Source organism: Gymnoscopelus braueri, assembly GCF_963280865.1.
Source record: "Gymnoscopelus braueri genome assembly, chromosome: 4".
Classification (NCBI taxonomy): Eukaryota; Metazoa; Chordata; class Actinopteri; order Myctophiformes; family Myctophidae; genus Gymnoscopelus; species Gymnoscopelus braueri.
This window is the reverse complement of record NC_137605.1, coordinates 19088798-19105488: the sequence shown is the minus strand read 5'-3', so window position 1 is coordinate 19105488 and position 16691 is coordinate 19088798. Positions and strand designations below refer to the sequence as shown.

General features: G+C 40.7%; 1 protein-coding gene across 2 annotated transcripts; it reads right to left on the bottom strand.

Annotated features, from left to right (window-relative positions):
- Positions 1 to 1627: 1627 nt before the first annotated feature.
- gnb3a (guanine nucleotide binding protein (G protein), beta polypeptide 3a) lies at positions 1628 to 15094 on the bottom strand. Of its 2 annotated transcripts, none has more exons than XM_080427665.1 (9): positions 14961 to 15094; positions 10806 to 10937; positions 9769 to 9917; positions 7358 to 7421; positions 6472 to 6634; positions 5540 to 5606; positions 5124 to 5325; positions 3341 to 3557; positions 1628 to 1766 (listed from the first exon to the last, which is right to left on the bottom strand). In XM_080427665.1, the coding sequence occupies exons 2-9, from the start codon at positions 10869 to 10871 to the stop codon at positions 1660 to 1662; spliced, it is 1035 nt and encodes a 344-aa protein (XP_080283791.1). In that variant the 5' UTR covers positions 10872 to 10937; positions 14961 to 15094; the 3' UTR covers positions 1628 to 1659. The 2 variants fall into 2 exon arrangements, with proteins under 2 accessions (XP_080283791.1, XP_080283790.1); XM_080427664.1 differs by lacking the exon at positions 14961 to 15094 and adding an exon at positions 12362 to 12433.
- Positions 15095 to 16691: the final 1597 nt, after the last annotated feature.

The following is a 16691-nucleotide window of genomic DNA, read 5'->3' as shown; positions in this document are numbered from 1 at the left end:
CCTTGTCGCCCACAGCAGAGCAACAAGAAAGGATAAAGATGTACTCTGTGTATTATATATAAAAATGCCTAGGGTACCACTTAAACACCAATCCAGAGAGGAAACAAAAACCAGTTGGCAGCACAGTGCATTTACAGATTTTGCATATTTCAGTTTGGTAGTGACAACTACTGTTGGCTTTGACATTCTTTCATGCTTTGACAACTTGTCAACTTCAAGTTGAGCACATGGTAACTGTAGTAGCCTAAGCAAGGCGCTTCAAATGTTAAAGCACCATGAATTGAAAATAAGTCAATATATGAATATGCAGATTGACATGTCAACCCAGTATTTAAATGTGCACTAACGGTTGCATGAGCTGTTAAACTATGTATACTCCTAGCTATTTTAATGGCTTACTCTATCAGAAATGTAGATTATTTAATTACCAAGTTGTTACTGGCCACTTACTGTGGTCAAACTTGAGACGCAATGGTAATGAGTGAAATGATTTCAGGCAAGAGTCACGTTTAATGTAGAATTCCACATTTATTATAAAGTCTTAAGAAAGGTACTGTACTATTGCTTTTCTATGCACAGTGTATATCCAATATTGGAAAGGCAGTCCAAAATCTAGCAAGAGCTGGTGTAATATAGAAGTGAATGACACTTTTAAGCAGATTAGTTTGTATGTACATGAACCATCACTCAGGTAGATCTTGTTCTGTGCATAAAGGAAAAGGTAAGCTGTCACATACAGACTTGTATATATTTCTCATTATGTGCACAGTATCCATTAGCATCCATGTATAGTCATACCAGTACTCTCATGTTCTCTGGCTGAAAGATGGGTTATCTTTTTTTCTAACTGCTCAGTGAACCGTTAAGATCCATTTGATTATCCCATCTGCCAATCCCAACGGTTTACTGAAAGTAGTTTTTATGACTAGCTAGTGGAGCGGGCAGGCAAAGAGATTATCAGACCCCAACTCATAGTCGACATGGTCTATCAAACACACCCACATATACATATAAAAAAACTCATGAACACTAACAGACACCTGCAAACTAAATCCATCCTAATGCAATTTAGAAAATGTATAGAGAAAGTAAACGTAAGGTCTATAATACTATCAAGGGAAATCTACCAAAACTAAAGGGAGAAAAAAAAGCAGTTGGAAACAAAATGCTCCATGAAATTCATTTCAACAGATGTTTGTAACTTGTGGTTGATATAAAACGTAACAACACAATTCGTGTGAACCTACATTGTCTGTAACTGGACATATGTATATTTAACTCTAGTCTCATCCAATCTCTACCATTTCCATTTGGCAACTGTTCTCATCTGACTTTCCTCCCAATTGCTACAAGAAATGCACGTCTTAATCAACTGGATTGGATTTCAACCAACATAAAATCACCACTATGAGGATAACCCTGGTATTTGCCCCCTATAATTTGAGAAGTGGGTGTGAGAGATTTGTAGAAGAGTGAAGAGAATCTTCCCCTTAAATTATGACCCTTCTCACACATTTGAAATAGGACTTGGCACAACAAAAAACACCTCTTACTCCAGTCCAATTCTTCCCTCTTCTATAACTCCCACCCCCACAAACCCCTTTACCAACCCTCCCCATCTCAAACTATCTTCTCCGCCTGCAAGTGGAGAACCAGTCCTTAGTTCCATATCTTCAGGAAGTTGTCCCAGGATCCTGTGCAAGCAGCCGTTCCGTCCACATTCACTCCCATACAACTCACCCTGTTGTCATGACCAGCCACCACCCCTGGAGTAGAATATCACAAGAGATAAAATGGACAAGTGATGAGGAGGGTGCAGTGTAATTATCAAATATTATTTGGACACTTCAAATTCAATACCATTTTAGAAAGACATTTTCAATATTATTTCTATGGACAAAAGCATGCTATAAATTATTATGTCATAATGTATGGTCTATTTAATATTTGTAATATTCTATTTAAATTTCCTTTGTAACCTTCTCTGTAAGTCTTCTGATTTCCTCAGGAAAAAAAGCTCATGAACCACATTGTGCTTTTTTCTTAGCTCAATCTAGCTGCCACTGACTTCCATTATAAAATTAAAGTTAAATATGTTTTAAAAATATATAAAAAGGGGGCTACTGGCAGCATGCACAAGACATTTGGTGCTGATCGGATCGGTCCAGTGGATCCCGACATTAGCCCAGGACAAACAAACACAGAAAAGGGAAAAACATAATCTCTCCCCTTGCATTCAGTCTCCTGGCAGAAATAATGACCAAATTAGATTAAACTACTGTTTCTCAACGGAGGCAGTACAGCCCCCCAGGGGGCGTACAGAGAAGTTTGGGGGGCGCTGGAAGCAATATTCTTTTAAAGTGCACATTTTCTTGATTTCATCCTAGACTTTTTTTCATTAACTCTGCAGTCAAATGAGGCGTACCTGTGTAGTCGCACCTTTTGTATTGGAATGATGATGGAATATTGGCTAAATTTGTTTTTGAATGGGGTTTGTACAGGTGGAAGCATGTCTGGAAAGGTTACGCTATGGTATATCTTGCCGAAAAGAATACATCTACAAGCCAACAACTTGTCAAGATGTGATGTGTTGTTGGCATGCAGATGTGACCTGTGACAGTGTCATGTCACATGATACTGACCATGATACTGACATGATACTAACCATGATACTGACCATGATACTGACCATGATACTAACCATGATACTGACATGATACTGACATGATACTAACCATGATACTGATGATGTCATGGTCAGTATCATGGACAGGACCTGACATCCCTGTGACAGGACCTGACATCCCTGTGATAGGGACTTACCTGTCACAGCCCTATCACGGTGATATCAGGCCATGTCTCAGCCCTGTCCCAGGGATGTCAGGCCCTGTCACATCAGGCCCCTCTCAGTGTCAGGGCCTGACATCCCTGTGACAGGGCTGGTAACATGGTACCATGGTAACATGTCAGGGCCTGTGACAGGGCCATGACAGCCTTGCCATTCGGTGCTGTGAGAGGGGCCTGATGTAACAGTACAACTCTACTTATAATTGGAACAGGCTTTGTCTCTCGCCCTGGGAGGTAGGCTAATAATTACATAATAATCACATACTGTATACTAAGAGTCCAGTTTAATGTCAAATCTGATATTTGGAAATAAAAAAATAAAGCTTGCATTTTAATTTGGTGTGGGGGTCGGTAAGGGACCTGGATATTGGGTAGGGGGGCACTGGCCCTAAAAAGGTTGAGAAACACTGGATTAAACCATTTTGTCTTGGGCTTGGCGTAGAGATACCCCACTCCTTTGATAAATATTTCCCCTCTCAGTTTGTTTACTCACCGACTTTCTCAGACTTCAGCGTGTCCCAGATGTTGACGTTGAAGTCGTCATAGCCAGCCAGTATCAGCCGCCCGGAGAGGGATGGCGCCACGGAGGTCACACTGGCGGGACTGGCGGTGTCCTGGTAGGTGATGAGCTCCTGATCAGCCCGCAGATCATACAGCTTACAGGAGCAATCATCTGAGCCGGTGATCACTGCGTTACCATTGGGGAAGAACTTATGGGAGAGAGGCAGAACAGAGGGACAAATAATTATTATGTACTGAAGCAGGTTATTGTGGTGTGCATGGAGGACAATTATGTCAATATGTCAGATTTGATAAACGGAATGTGCACCTGTCGTACAAGAACTGCTTGTGTAGTACACTAACGTTTTCAGCTTGAGACCCAAAATATACATTTGGTGCCTCCCCGGGACCCAAACGTACAGAATGTAAATTAATAACTGAAGCCCTACTCCAAAAATAATGAAAATAGCCAATCTATAAGCTCACAAGTCACAGCTCGATGCATTGTGAGTTTGTAGATCTGGAAAGTTTCTACATTGAAAAAAGGGCCGATCCATGCACACCAAATAGGTTAACGACAGGTGCATAGGACAAAAGGAAGGTCCAAATGCAAACAATGTAACAAGTCCCGCACACTGTCTAGGTCTTTAGACCTTCCTCAGGACAAAGTTTGGAAAGTTTACAAATTCTTTTGAAACAATTCTGCTTTTTTGTGATTTAAAAAATATATATATTTTGAAATAATAAAATAAATTGTAGGAAACATAAATAAAGGGATATTTACTCGTGACCCCAAAATGGGTCCCGACCCATTGTTTGGGAAACACTGTGGTACACTATGCCAATTTTTAAACTCAGGCACATCTTATGCAACAGAATCTTATGCAACACAAAACTCATAATCCAAATGTACATTCAATCCACCCTGTTCTCTGTAACTCTAACATGGTCTGGTGCCCTCATTTGGTGTGCTTCTATGAACTTGATGTTCCTATCCACGAGTTTCCAGTGTCACATAGGGCATTGAGGGAATTATGGGCATCACTTCCTGTTGTCAGTCATTCTGGACTGTTTCCCAAACAGTGGGTCGGGACTCTGGACCCATTTGTGGGTCGCAAGTAGTATCGCGTGGCCAGACTGTTGCCTCCCACAATTTTCAAATGTTTCTGGTCATACATAGCATTCGGAGATTGTGGAATAGTTATCTGGCTACGCGAGATAGGTCGCAAGTGAATATCCCTTTATTTTTTGTTTCCAACATTTTTGTATTAATTATTATTATTTTCAAATATTTTCAAAAGATTTCCACTAAAAAACACAAATTGTCATGAGTTGAAAACAAATTGAAAGATTTTAAATCTTTTATTTTCACTAGTTTGGGTCCCGGGCAAACATCTGATTTCTCTTTTGGGTCTTGAGCAAAAAAGTTTGGGAACCACTGCTGTAGTGCATTCTACTTTGCAAATTAGGTGATTCTGATTAAAGGGCCGTCCAGACCAAGCATGACAACTACTATACGTATATGTAAACGTTTTGAAAATCTCAAGTGGATGGCAGAGTCCATACCACAACTATAATGACTAAAGCGGTGAATTAAACGGCCATTAAGTCACCTCTGCCTGACTTGTAGCAGATCTACAATAGTAGATCTAAATAGCAGATCTACAAGCTCTCAACATGTCGCACTGCAACGGGGTTGGGAACTTGTAGATCTGCTATTTTCGGTGCCCATGCGCAACTGAGTATGACTTATAGGCATTAGGAGAATGCCTCACCGAAATGGCATTGATGTCACTCTCATGTCCTGGAAATGTTTGATTACATTGGTTCGCTCTGATGTCCCACAGCTTGGCTGTGAAGTCACACGCCCCGGAGATGAAAGTGTTGAAGTCTGGAGACACGGCCAGCGACATGCAGTCACCTAGGTGACCAGCGAATACAGTCTTCTGTTGTCCTGTCTCAATGTCCCATAGTATACTGGGAGGCAGTGACAAGGAGAGAGAGTGGCACAGGAAGGAAGATATGAATTGTTTGGTTCCAAAATGAGATATCTATCCACTGTTTCAAGACACTTGACACTTTACACTTACGAAAAGATACCACAGCATTAAAACAAAGCATCCCATAGTTTGAATTAATATCCCATAATTCAGTATCGTATGTAGACATTACTTTTATAATGTATTCTTACCAAGTACAGTCACCTGAGCTGGTGAGGATCTCACTGTCACTAAGGAAGCGACAGCAGGACAGGTAACCTGAGCAACACAGAAACACAATATCATGTGTGAGCTAAAGGGATATTTCACTTTCAAACAGGTTTAGGGTCATTTTAACGTCTACTCAGGATTTTGTGAGCACCCCAAATAGTTTTTATGTTGCTTGATTCAGTATTTAGATATTTGATATTCATTTTATCAGACACGCCCCCTTCCTATACAAACCCATTGTAACTTCAAACTCCATTTTAACTATGATAGATTAATCGCCTAATACGTGAGGGGCCATGTTTTTTCAATTACTTTTTTCATTAATTTAATAAAACGTTTTTATTGTATTTAATTTTTTCCATTTTCCCCAAAAAGTATAAAAAAAATTCAAAAAGTAATTTAAAAAGTAATTGAAAAAACATGCATTACAAGGACAATATCAGTCACCAGAACCAAGGACCGGTATTTTCGATGAATCTGTCATGATTAAAATGGAGTTTCAAGTTACATGGGTTTGTATAGGAAGGGGGTGTGTCTGATAAAATATCTAAATGCTGAATCAAGCAACTTAAAAACTGTCTGGGGTGCTCACAAAAGCCTGAGTTGTTAAACAGTGAAAACAGTGAAATATCCCTTTAATCAGCTAGGACATGCCTGGGCCTGACCATGCTGCCATAGGATCTCCCTCCTCCAATAGATACCAGCAATTGTAGATGAATGGTTTGATGAGCATTAAACAATGATAAATAAACTACGTGCCTGTGAAAGTAGCCAGCTGGTGAATTAATGAGTATTTTGGAATTGTGCCAGGGGCCATATCTCGATATTAAGCTGGATGAGCGTTTGTAGTTCTTAATTGAATGTCCTGGGATTTTGTGGTTGTTTGACAATTCTTTACTCTGTAGTTTCCTACCTGTGTGTTCAGCCAGCTCGCGCATGACCTTTATTTGGCCGTCCTTGCCCTTGAGGTTGTAGATGGAGCACATGTTGTCCAGGCCTCCACAGGCCACCAGATTCCCTGAAGGAGCGTAGGCACAAGTCATCACCCAGGATGATTTCAGAGGGATGGCATTCACCTGTGGACACACAGAGATATTAATCGACAGTATCAGTGTTAAAGAAACATGTCACTGAACCTGAAGGCTAGAATAAAAATACCAAGCATAGGACAATGACATCACAAACAATTGAGAAATTTGCATAGCCGGTAGGTTCATGGGCTCTGCTCTGAAATATTCCCACATGATGCTACACTGTCGATGATGTATAATTGTGATACCACTTACTATTGGTAATTGCATTGTAACCTAAAGGCAAGTCTACAACTGCATATGATGCTGCCAATGTATGTGAAGTACTTTGGCTCAAGAGTAATTGAATGAAGCTCATGTTTTATGCTGTCTATTCTGCATAAAAATGAGTTTGTTTGGAGACACCAGAGGTTTGTGTTACAACAAACTAATTTGGTTCCACAGCACAATTTCAAATAAATAATTGTCTGTAATAAATGAACATAGGGGGACTATCACTGTGTCTATCATTGTATTTGACCAAGGATTTGTACAGATAGATACACACCACAAACCATAGTTGGGGTTTGGGGATTTCATTTGATTTTATTTGACAAATCAAGTATGTATAGATACATGCTTAAAGTCACAGTAAAATCCTGTCATCCCCAACCATTGGATCACCAGTAATATCAAATGATATCTAGTCAGCTGTGGTTATAAATGTCCATACATCTAAATCACATCTTTTAGCTAGAGTTGTAAGATAGAGCTGTAATTCTATCTCACCTTGTTAGTAGTGATGGTGTCCCAAACAATGAGTTTTCCATCCTGAGAAGCACTGACACACAACCTGGTATAGACAGCAGGACAATGAAGGGACAGAGAGAATGAGAAAGCAGGGGAGAAAGAGAGAGAATAGTGTTTAGTGAATTCAGCAGTAAATCCCACAAGAGTATTATATCTGCTGTGATTCCCGACTATGTCCTTTGATGTATTGTTTACACCAGTGGTGTTTTTTTTACTTAAGTAAAAGTATCAATACCAATGTAGAAATACTCTGTTACAAGTGAAAGTGCGGTATTCAAAATGTACTTCAGTAAAAGTAAAAAAGTATTGGCATCAAAATATACTTAAAGTACCAAAAGTTCTTCTACAAATCTACAAAGTAACTAGAAACTAAAGTTTTCAAATAATTGTGGTGGAGTAAAAGTACAATATTTGCCTCTGAGATGTAGTGTAGTGTAGTAGAAGTATTGACATTTGGAAATACTGCAGTAAAGTAAAAGTACCTCAGAATTGTACTTAAAGGGTAAGACCACTTTGGTAGAGGTTTGGGTTGTGTAGTTACCTTGCCATGATGTAACTCCAAAGGTGGGCAAGAAATCAAAAATAATTGCTCCATTGATTAGAAATTGATAATTCAAAATATGCTCCTCATTGACTTACATTGTACGGTAAAACAGCTCTCAACGTCACTCTTTTAGCACATAAACGAACACAAACAAAGTTGATTCAGACAATATAGAACATCACCAAACCCAGTACTGTTTGTTTTTTTAATAAAAATGTCAACTTCCTGTTGATTTTACTATTTGAAGATCTGGATCCGGATCCGCGGATCCAGTCCAGGTTTTCTACTTATTAAAAATGGCAAAATCTACAGGAAGTTGACATTTTTATTTAAAAAAGAAACAGTACTGGGTTTGGTGATGTTCTATATTGTCTGAATCAACTTTGTTTGCGTTCGTTTATGTGCTACAAGAGTGACTTTGAGAGCTGTTTTACCGTACAATGTAAGTCAATGAGGAGCATATTTTGAATTATCAATTTCTAATCAATGGAGCAATTATTTTTGATTTCTTGCCCACCTTTGGAGTTACATCATGACAAGGTAACTACACAACCCAAACCTCTACCAAAGTGGTCTTGCCCTTTAAGTAAGTGCAGTACTTGAGTAAATGTTCTTAGTTACTTTACACCACCGGTTGACACACTAATCTGTCTCAACAATCTACTCAGGTTCAAGTATAGGGCAGCCATAGTGCGTAGAGAGGCTGTCTGGTAATCAAAAGGTCACCGGTTCGCCTCCCGGTCCTGATCTACTGTATGTGTCGAAGTGCCTCTGAGCAACACACACATAATCCATAAATGCTCCCCTCTGAGTGATCATCTGAGCAGTCATTAACTGAAAACTGGATTTCCTCCGTGGGACTAAAAAGGTCATGTCTGTCTTTTAATCACGTCCGCACCCCACTGACATCCTTTTACAGACATCACAGACTGGCCTCCAAGTACTTTGTGCCTATTTCACCCGGACTGCATTTATGGCAACTCTCTAATCTGTGTAAGCCCCATGTTCACGGGCAGAGACCTCTGCAAGGCACCAACCTGCTTGTCGGGAGGAGTTAAGGGTTCATCTATTCCACTTGCTCAAGGACATTTTGATGCAATCCCAGTAATTAAGGATTAAACCGGCACCCTTTCGACTACTAGACAACCGCTCTACCTTCTGGGCTGCTGCCGCCCCAACTATAAAACTGCCCATTCTATTTGTAAAAAAAAAACACATGCCTAACCAGTACAAGCCTTGAACATGTGTAATGCTAATTTACAAACTGTCACGCTGTGTGACTATTCCCTCTTGTTTATTCATCCATAAAATAAAATAGCAGTGTGATCACTGCACAAATCCAATTATCCAATCAGAACTCCCTCCATGATTTATTACCTGTAGTAGTCACAGTGTGCGCCTTTTTATCTGACACACAATGAATCTGGATGGTGTCTAAATATGATACATTTTGATCACATTTAAAACTAGCTTTGTTTGATAGTGGAGTATGAAGGAGTAAACCATTTGATCGAGGTTGTGATCGAACACAACAGATGATGTTTTATTTTGTGCAAATTATGCTGTTTCTAATATTGCCGTTTCAAAGGAGTGGTCCTCTCCCCTTGCATTTTTTCCTTATTAAGTTTGGCAGGGAGGCACCTCAGTGGCAGGAAGGTGACACTGCACACTGTGACTGCTGCCAACAGCTAGGCTAGAAGGTCCTGGGACTGGGGCAGACTCTCTGTGAGCCATTGCACCATGGTGTTCACGTGGGTTTCCTCAAAAGACATGCATGTTGGGGACAGTGCCCCTCACCAAGGCCCCGGCCCCAGACCTTAGAGCTGGGTGCTGCTCAGTGGCTTACTTGGCATCGGTGAGGCACCAGTGCATGGCGTAGATCTTGGACAGGTGGCCCCTTAGTGTCTTCCTGGTTTTGAGTGTGACACGTGGCACCGCTTGTACAGAACCTGATGACTGCTGCAGTGTGGTGTCCATGAATGTCTTACGGAGATCCTAGAGAGTACACACACACACACACACACACACACACACACACACACACACACACACACACACACACACACACACACACACACACACACACACACACACACACACACACACACACACATACACACATACACACACACGCACACACACACACGCACACACACACACACACACACAGTGTATAAGATAACATGCTAATATTGATCTTGGCTGCCCTACCAAATGCGTACAACAGCAACTATGTTTGGTGGATTACAAAATGTCAAATACCATGACCAGAGTTCAGTTTTTATATTAATAAAGATTATACAATAAATACAACTTTAAATATTATTTAGGGTAATGTGGTTATGAATATAATGTTTTAGGAGGGAGTGGAGAGATAAGATGTCATCAAGTGATGGATGAATGCATATTGACATTTTAGAGATTGAATGAGGAACGCATTCAGGTATTGAAATACACAGCGATTAAAATATATATTATCGCTGTCGGGCAGAAACCTTCTATCGCTATATTTCAACCTTTTTCGTTTTTTCTTTCCATAGATGAATTCCCTATTTTTTATACTTTGTGTTATGACAGAGTATGAGTTGTGATCTTGTGGATCGACTATTGTTACTATTTTTGGAAGAAAAAAAGACAAGCCTTGAAGCCTGTAATGTCATGCCCAAAATAGGGTTGAACGTGGTTAAGTCTGTTTTATAAATATTTAACCAATGAAAAGTTGGAGCTTGTGATTAAATAATAACTACATTGCATACGAATATGAATATGAATAGAAGGTTTCTGCCCGACACCAACAATATATTGACTGGGTAAGTTGTTACATTTTATTCTATGTTCATGTAATGTTGATTAATTATTAATGATATGGCTTGGCCTACTGACAGTGATCTGTTCTTTGAGGTTTTCTGCCTCCTTTCGCAGCTCTCGCAGCTCCTCCGCTTCACCCATGGTAACGGTCGTTAGGCACTGTCACCAATGGAGACAGGAAGAGATTGCAGGCAAGGTGATGTAATCCTGAAATTAAGAGGAGAGGGGGGGGGGGGCCCAAGACAAAAGAAAATATAAACTTTTTGGATTAACTTTTCCCAATTTGTGAATTGAACTCTATTATCAAATATATTTACCCTAGTCTCAATTACAAAAAAAAAAGATTATTCTACCACTCCTCTTAGCTCTTGGTACAGGAACTTTCCACTTATTTTCGTAGAATCACATCCTTGGCTTAGCAGCAATTTTCCTACTAATGCCCAATATGTAAAGGTTACATCACTGGCTGCCTCATCGCCACATATAATGGAATTTTACCTGCATGTATACCTGAAGACTTTTACCCTCTCTAGCTTTGATCTTTGCTTCTCAACGAAGCTCTGTTTTGCAATTCAAATTGGCCCTCAACTGCTTTGCAGACCTTCGCAAACATGCACATCACAAAAAAGCATTTGTTGTTTGAATAAAAACACACCTGATTGTAAATGCAATACAGTATGTCCTGTCATAGTAAGTATAGTATAGTCTATCACTATACAAAACTATCATCTTTTATTTAACGATCAATCCAGCATCTGGCAAATTCAGGTGTTTTTTTCCCCCCATGTCAAGTTGTCGGTGCCTGTCACCTCTCCAACAAGCTCTTACTGTTGATGGCTTTGGCTATTGAATTTGGTAATGTCATGATTAATTGAACGTTTAACAATCAACCAATCACCTAATGGACAAAGTCATACAGTGTGACGAATGGCAAATGCTCTGCGATTCTAAGGGGTGGCAGTGGCTCAGGAGGTAGATCAGCCATCTTTTGGCTCAAGTGTCCTTGAGCAAACACTGAACCCCTAACTGCTCCCAATGAGCAGGTGACACTGAACTTGAACTCCTAACTGCTCCCAATGAGCAGGTGACAATGAACTTGAACTCCTAACTGCTCCCAATGAGCAGGTGACAATGTACTGCTACCCCAGGTGCATGGCTACCTCCGCTCTCTGTGTGAAGGGGTGAATGTAAAGCACATTGTAATGCACTTTAATCACTTAACCACTTAAACCCCAGCATCCGTATTGTGGAAATCCGTATTTTGCAGGAAAATAGCAGATCGACAAGCTCAAAGCATTTCCCCACAATAACAGAAAACTGAAAATCTACTAGTATAGAGCCATGAGGGACTCCGGTCAACCATATGTGGTTTAAGTGGTTAATGGACAAATTAATACAGTTTGACAAACGCAATCAAGATATACGCTAGCAAATTGTGAGAGATACTCAACTCGCATTTGTACTTTAAACAGAATTATTTCAGTATCAGATTTTGCTCATGACTTCATGATCAAACACATGCATTATGAATAACCACCGCAACAGCACATTATCTTTATGCTCGAACAATGTGACATATTTGCATTTGCTGATTGCTATCAATTGTTATGATGCTATTTCCTTTATCTTACCTTGAGAGCTGATAGGTTGGACTATTTTCCTTGATCTTATTGAAAGTGTCTCTGAAGCAATCTATTTCTCTCTCTCTCTCTCTCTCTCTCTCTCTCTCTCTCTCTCTCTCTCTCTCTCTCTCTCTCTCTCTCTCTCTATTTGAATGTCCCAGTCAAAACTCATGACCATGGGTATTTGCCTCTAATTTGTTTGAAAAGAAGAGGAGTGGAAGCTTGTGATGGAGGAGGGAAGGATTCTGTGGAAGAAAGACATTTGATTTTGCAGTCGTTGTTGGGCCCTATTTCTTTACATAAGAATGACTTATAAGTAAATACATATGAATAAAGAAAGAATGAAGAAACGTTTAACCTTAATCTAAGACATACTTTTAGTTGGATTTCTGATATGTGGCCTAAAAAGTAGCCAACATGGAAGAAAGAGATTTGCTTTCTCAACATTCTGCCTAACCAGTTGTATCATTGTGTCCCTATTCTGAGGTCAACAATTGGCAAAAATAGAAAATACAAGCTCACAACATTTCACGACACGTGAGCTTGTATATCTCATAATTTCAGTGAATATTTTTGGTGTAGAGGGACAAAAAGTAAGGGGGCCTTGTCAACAAAGTACAGTATATAAGGTTTAAGTAGTTAAACATTTTCTTTAACTGACCTATCCATAACAATCCATGAAGATTGATCAAATGGGAGTTAATTATCTTGCTAAGGCATATGGGCCAGCCAGATACATGGCTTCAATGGGAATCAAACCTGGCTGGGACCTTTTGTTTTCTCTAACCATGAGGCCACCCAGGGGTCTCATTCTCAATCAGAATCATGACGTCCATAGATGTCCTAATCTCCACTATGAGCCAATCACGATTCAGTTCAATTAAAATCAACACACATGGGAAATTTTGATAAAGTTCTGTCACTTACAAGTACAAATGGAGACATATGACTGTAACGTATCCCTCAGCTATCATAAGTGTTCGGGTGACTCACCTAAATTGATCATTTTTCATAAAGTGTAGCTTGTAAAACATGACTGTGTTTTAAACAGTGATGCTGCACTGTTGTTATTCTGTCTCTGCATGGGACTGCCTTTGTCGTGTGATTAAAATGCCTGCCCGGGTGTGGGGGGGGGGGGGGGGGGGGGGGGCTGCCTGCTGGACGGTACATTAACGCAGCCAGAGACAGAGATAGCTAGGGGGAGAGAGAGAGAGAGAGAGAGAGAGAGAGAGAGAGAGAGAGAGAGAGAGAGAGAGAGAGAGAGAGAGAGTGGAGTGGAGTGGGCGGGGGAGGGGTGTATGGGGAAGTGAGATGCTGGAGAGTGGTAGTGAGATTTAAATCCGAGTGGCTGAGATTTTAAGGGAGGCCTTTTGGATCAAATCTGCTCTCATCCGATTACTGACTGCATGCTCTTTGCATCTGGATAAGAGACGGAGAGAGAAAGAGGGACGAAGGGAGGGAGGTGGGGGGAGATAGAGGGATGAAAACAAGGGAGGGGCAGATGGAGGAGGGAGAGGGGGCAGATGAGAGAAGGGATGGGGTGATGGAGGGGTGAGGATGAGGTTGTGGGAGGTGGCGCTGTGTGGAAATGGAAGACGGGTTGTGTCATTGCAGGGATGTGCGCTGTGGTTTGAAACCCGAATGCCCTCATCTACTGTATAAGGTCTTAAATAATTATGCTGCCTCCTTTGGCCAAGTTGAAAGGAAAAACATCACAAATCTCCAAATCCTTCACGGAATAAGGATTATTAGATAAAACGAATGTAGGTTGATGGACTTTAGTCTTAAAGCTCTTATCTGCTTTTTTTTCCGACATATAAACTGCAAATAAGAAACTGTCCCACTATTGCTATCAAATAGTACAATGTAAACAAACATTTTACAAATTGTTTCATCATACAGATGGTGTCCAACAATATTAAGAATCAGAATAACCTAAACAAAAGTGTATCATTCACATACATCCCTCTGCTGTGTCACACATCAGACATCACATAAAACATAACAAGTTGGAGTCGGGGGAATTATTCCATCACCTCAGAGTTAAACAGAGTTAAACAAATAAGTCAAGTTAACATATGTTATCGTTCCATATTCACAGGTGCAAACGTCAAACGAATGAGGGTTGTACACTTCTCTCTCCAGGGTTTCATGACACCTCATGAAGGTATATTGCCGAAAAAAAACATGCTGAATTATCAATAAATCACTTTTTTTTTTCATATGGAGAGAAGTGTAACCTTCATTAATTGATTTATGGACTGATAGTTTGCATCTTTTTTAACGAGTGTGCGCCCTTCAACTGAATTAATTACACCTCATCTTATGTTATAAAAAAGTTATTCAACCTGAGAATTGAATGATCATGATTAATTTTGAGGGGTTGCACAGTCGTGTGCCCTTAAGAATCATGTTGCCGTCAAAGAGAAATTCCCTATTAATTCTGTTGTTAAATCAAGCGAAACTGTGGAAAGTAATTTCTGTCGGCTTGAACCCTCGCAATTGTGCCCGCCACATTAAGCATGTCCCAACTGAAAAAGCAGCATCACATACATGTTGAAAGCAATTATTGTCATTTACATATCATCTACACATAACACTCACTCACCAATGTGTGGAAGTCCTCCTGTGTGGTGTGGTGTAGGTTTTCACTACTTCCTTCAGCAGCAGGCCTGTGTTTACTGTTGTAAAGTTCACCTCCTCTTGTACAACACTTTCTCTCGTTCATTCACTTTTCTGTATCTCACACACACACATACACACACACACACAGGCAGACAGACAGTGGAGCTATTCCTCTGTGGCGTTCCCTCTCTCTCTCTCTGTTGCTCCTATGAGGAACAGATGAGGATTGGAGGGATGAAGGGAGATCAGTGAAGAGGGGATAAACCATAGGAATGGTCAGAGAGAGAGTAACAGAGATGGTAAGGGGGGCTGGGGGAAAGCGAGCGAGAGACTGAGGGAAGGAGACATACTGAGGGAAGTTGGAGTGTGTGTGTGTGTGTGTGTGTGTGTGTGTGTGTGTGTGTGTGTGTGTGTGTGTGTGTGTGTGTGTGTGTGTGTGTGTGTGTGTGTGTGTGTGTGTGTGTGTGTGTGTGTGTGTGTGTGTGTGTGTGTGTGTGTGTGTGTGTGTGTGTGTGTGTGTGCGCGCGCGCGTGCGTGAGTGAGTGTGTGTGTGTGTGTGTGTGTGTGTGTGTGTGTGTGTGTGTGTGTGTGTGTGTGTGTGTGTGTGTGTGTGAGAGAGAGAGAGAGAGAGAGAGAGAGAGAGAGAGAGAGAGAGAGAGAGAGAGAGAGAGAGAGAGACACACAGACAGAGAGAGACACAGACAGAGAGAGACACAGACAGAGAGAGAGACGGGGATGCGGTAGGACGGTATTTTTGTGGATGACAGGAGCAGAGAAAGACAGAATGAGTTGTGTGTGAGAGAAAAACTGACCCAGAGAGGGAGAACAACAGACAGACTGGTGTGGGGTGGTAAGGTGAGAGAAGAAAAAATAAGGGTTAAAGTGGGGAAAGTAGGCTACCTTAAACAACCTCATTGGTCAAGGGGTCAAAGCACGTAAAGGTTGGATTGAATCAGAAACACACCGATGAAGGGAAGGAATTTTGAAACATGGAGGTGGGGGTCGCGCCAGGAAAAAGGGTAAACAGAAGCGCTGGGCACATGGCTTTTTATGGTGCTCTGACAGTTAACTGGTCTGTGACTGACAGCAGCGGTGCTGTTTTGTAAACCTGAACAGTCTAATATTAGAAAGGAAAGTCCATGGAGAGTGTGGGTACTTGGTAGTGCAGCGATCAGATGTTTTGTTATGTCGTAGACCTGCTATCTTGTGTGTGTGACCCACTGGCAGAAATAAAAGTGTGAGTTTGTTCTGCGGTGACCTTATGTAACCGGTGGAGACGTGCGTTGTGTTTGGAAGAACAGAACGACCAAATATCTCTCTTTGGAGCTGGTTTCCGTTTATTCTCTCTGACATGAAATAACATAAACAAAACATTGACCAGGTTAGACAGGTCTGTGTGCATCAACTCCTCTCTCCAGTGAGGAAGTAAAAAGCCGGTCACAATGTGGTATTGAAACCTGTACACCAGGGGTTCTCAAATGGTTTTATACCAGGACCTCGTTTTAAGGGGGGAAATTTTTTGGCAATACCACACTTTATTTGTTGTGCAATAAAGTTGACATGAAGCATATTTTTAAATAAAGCATACATTATCTTTGAATAGGAATGTTCAAAGCAAATGAACAACGCTGTGATTCCTGCTTGTGTCCTATCAACATACTTTAGAAGTGTTTCTGTACACATTTGTAAATGGAAGCATATACAGTATAGCTTT

Bases quoted from the DNA above. Each gene is read 5' to 3' on its own strand.
- gnb3a (XM_080427665.1), bottom strand. From the start codon at position 10,871: ATGGGTGAAGCGGAGGAGCTGCGAGAGCTGCGAAAGGAGGCAGAAAAC. The intron at 7,422-9,768 runs GTAAGCCACTGA...TGTCTATACCAG, and splicing joins TGGTGCCTCACCGATGCCAA to GTTGTGTGTCAGTGCTTCTC. The intron at 3,558-5,123 runs GTGAGGCATTCT...CTCTCCCATAAG, and splicing joins GTGACATCAATGCCATTTCG to TTCTTCCCCAATGGTAACGC.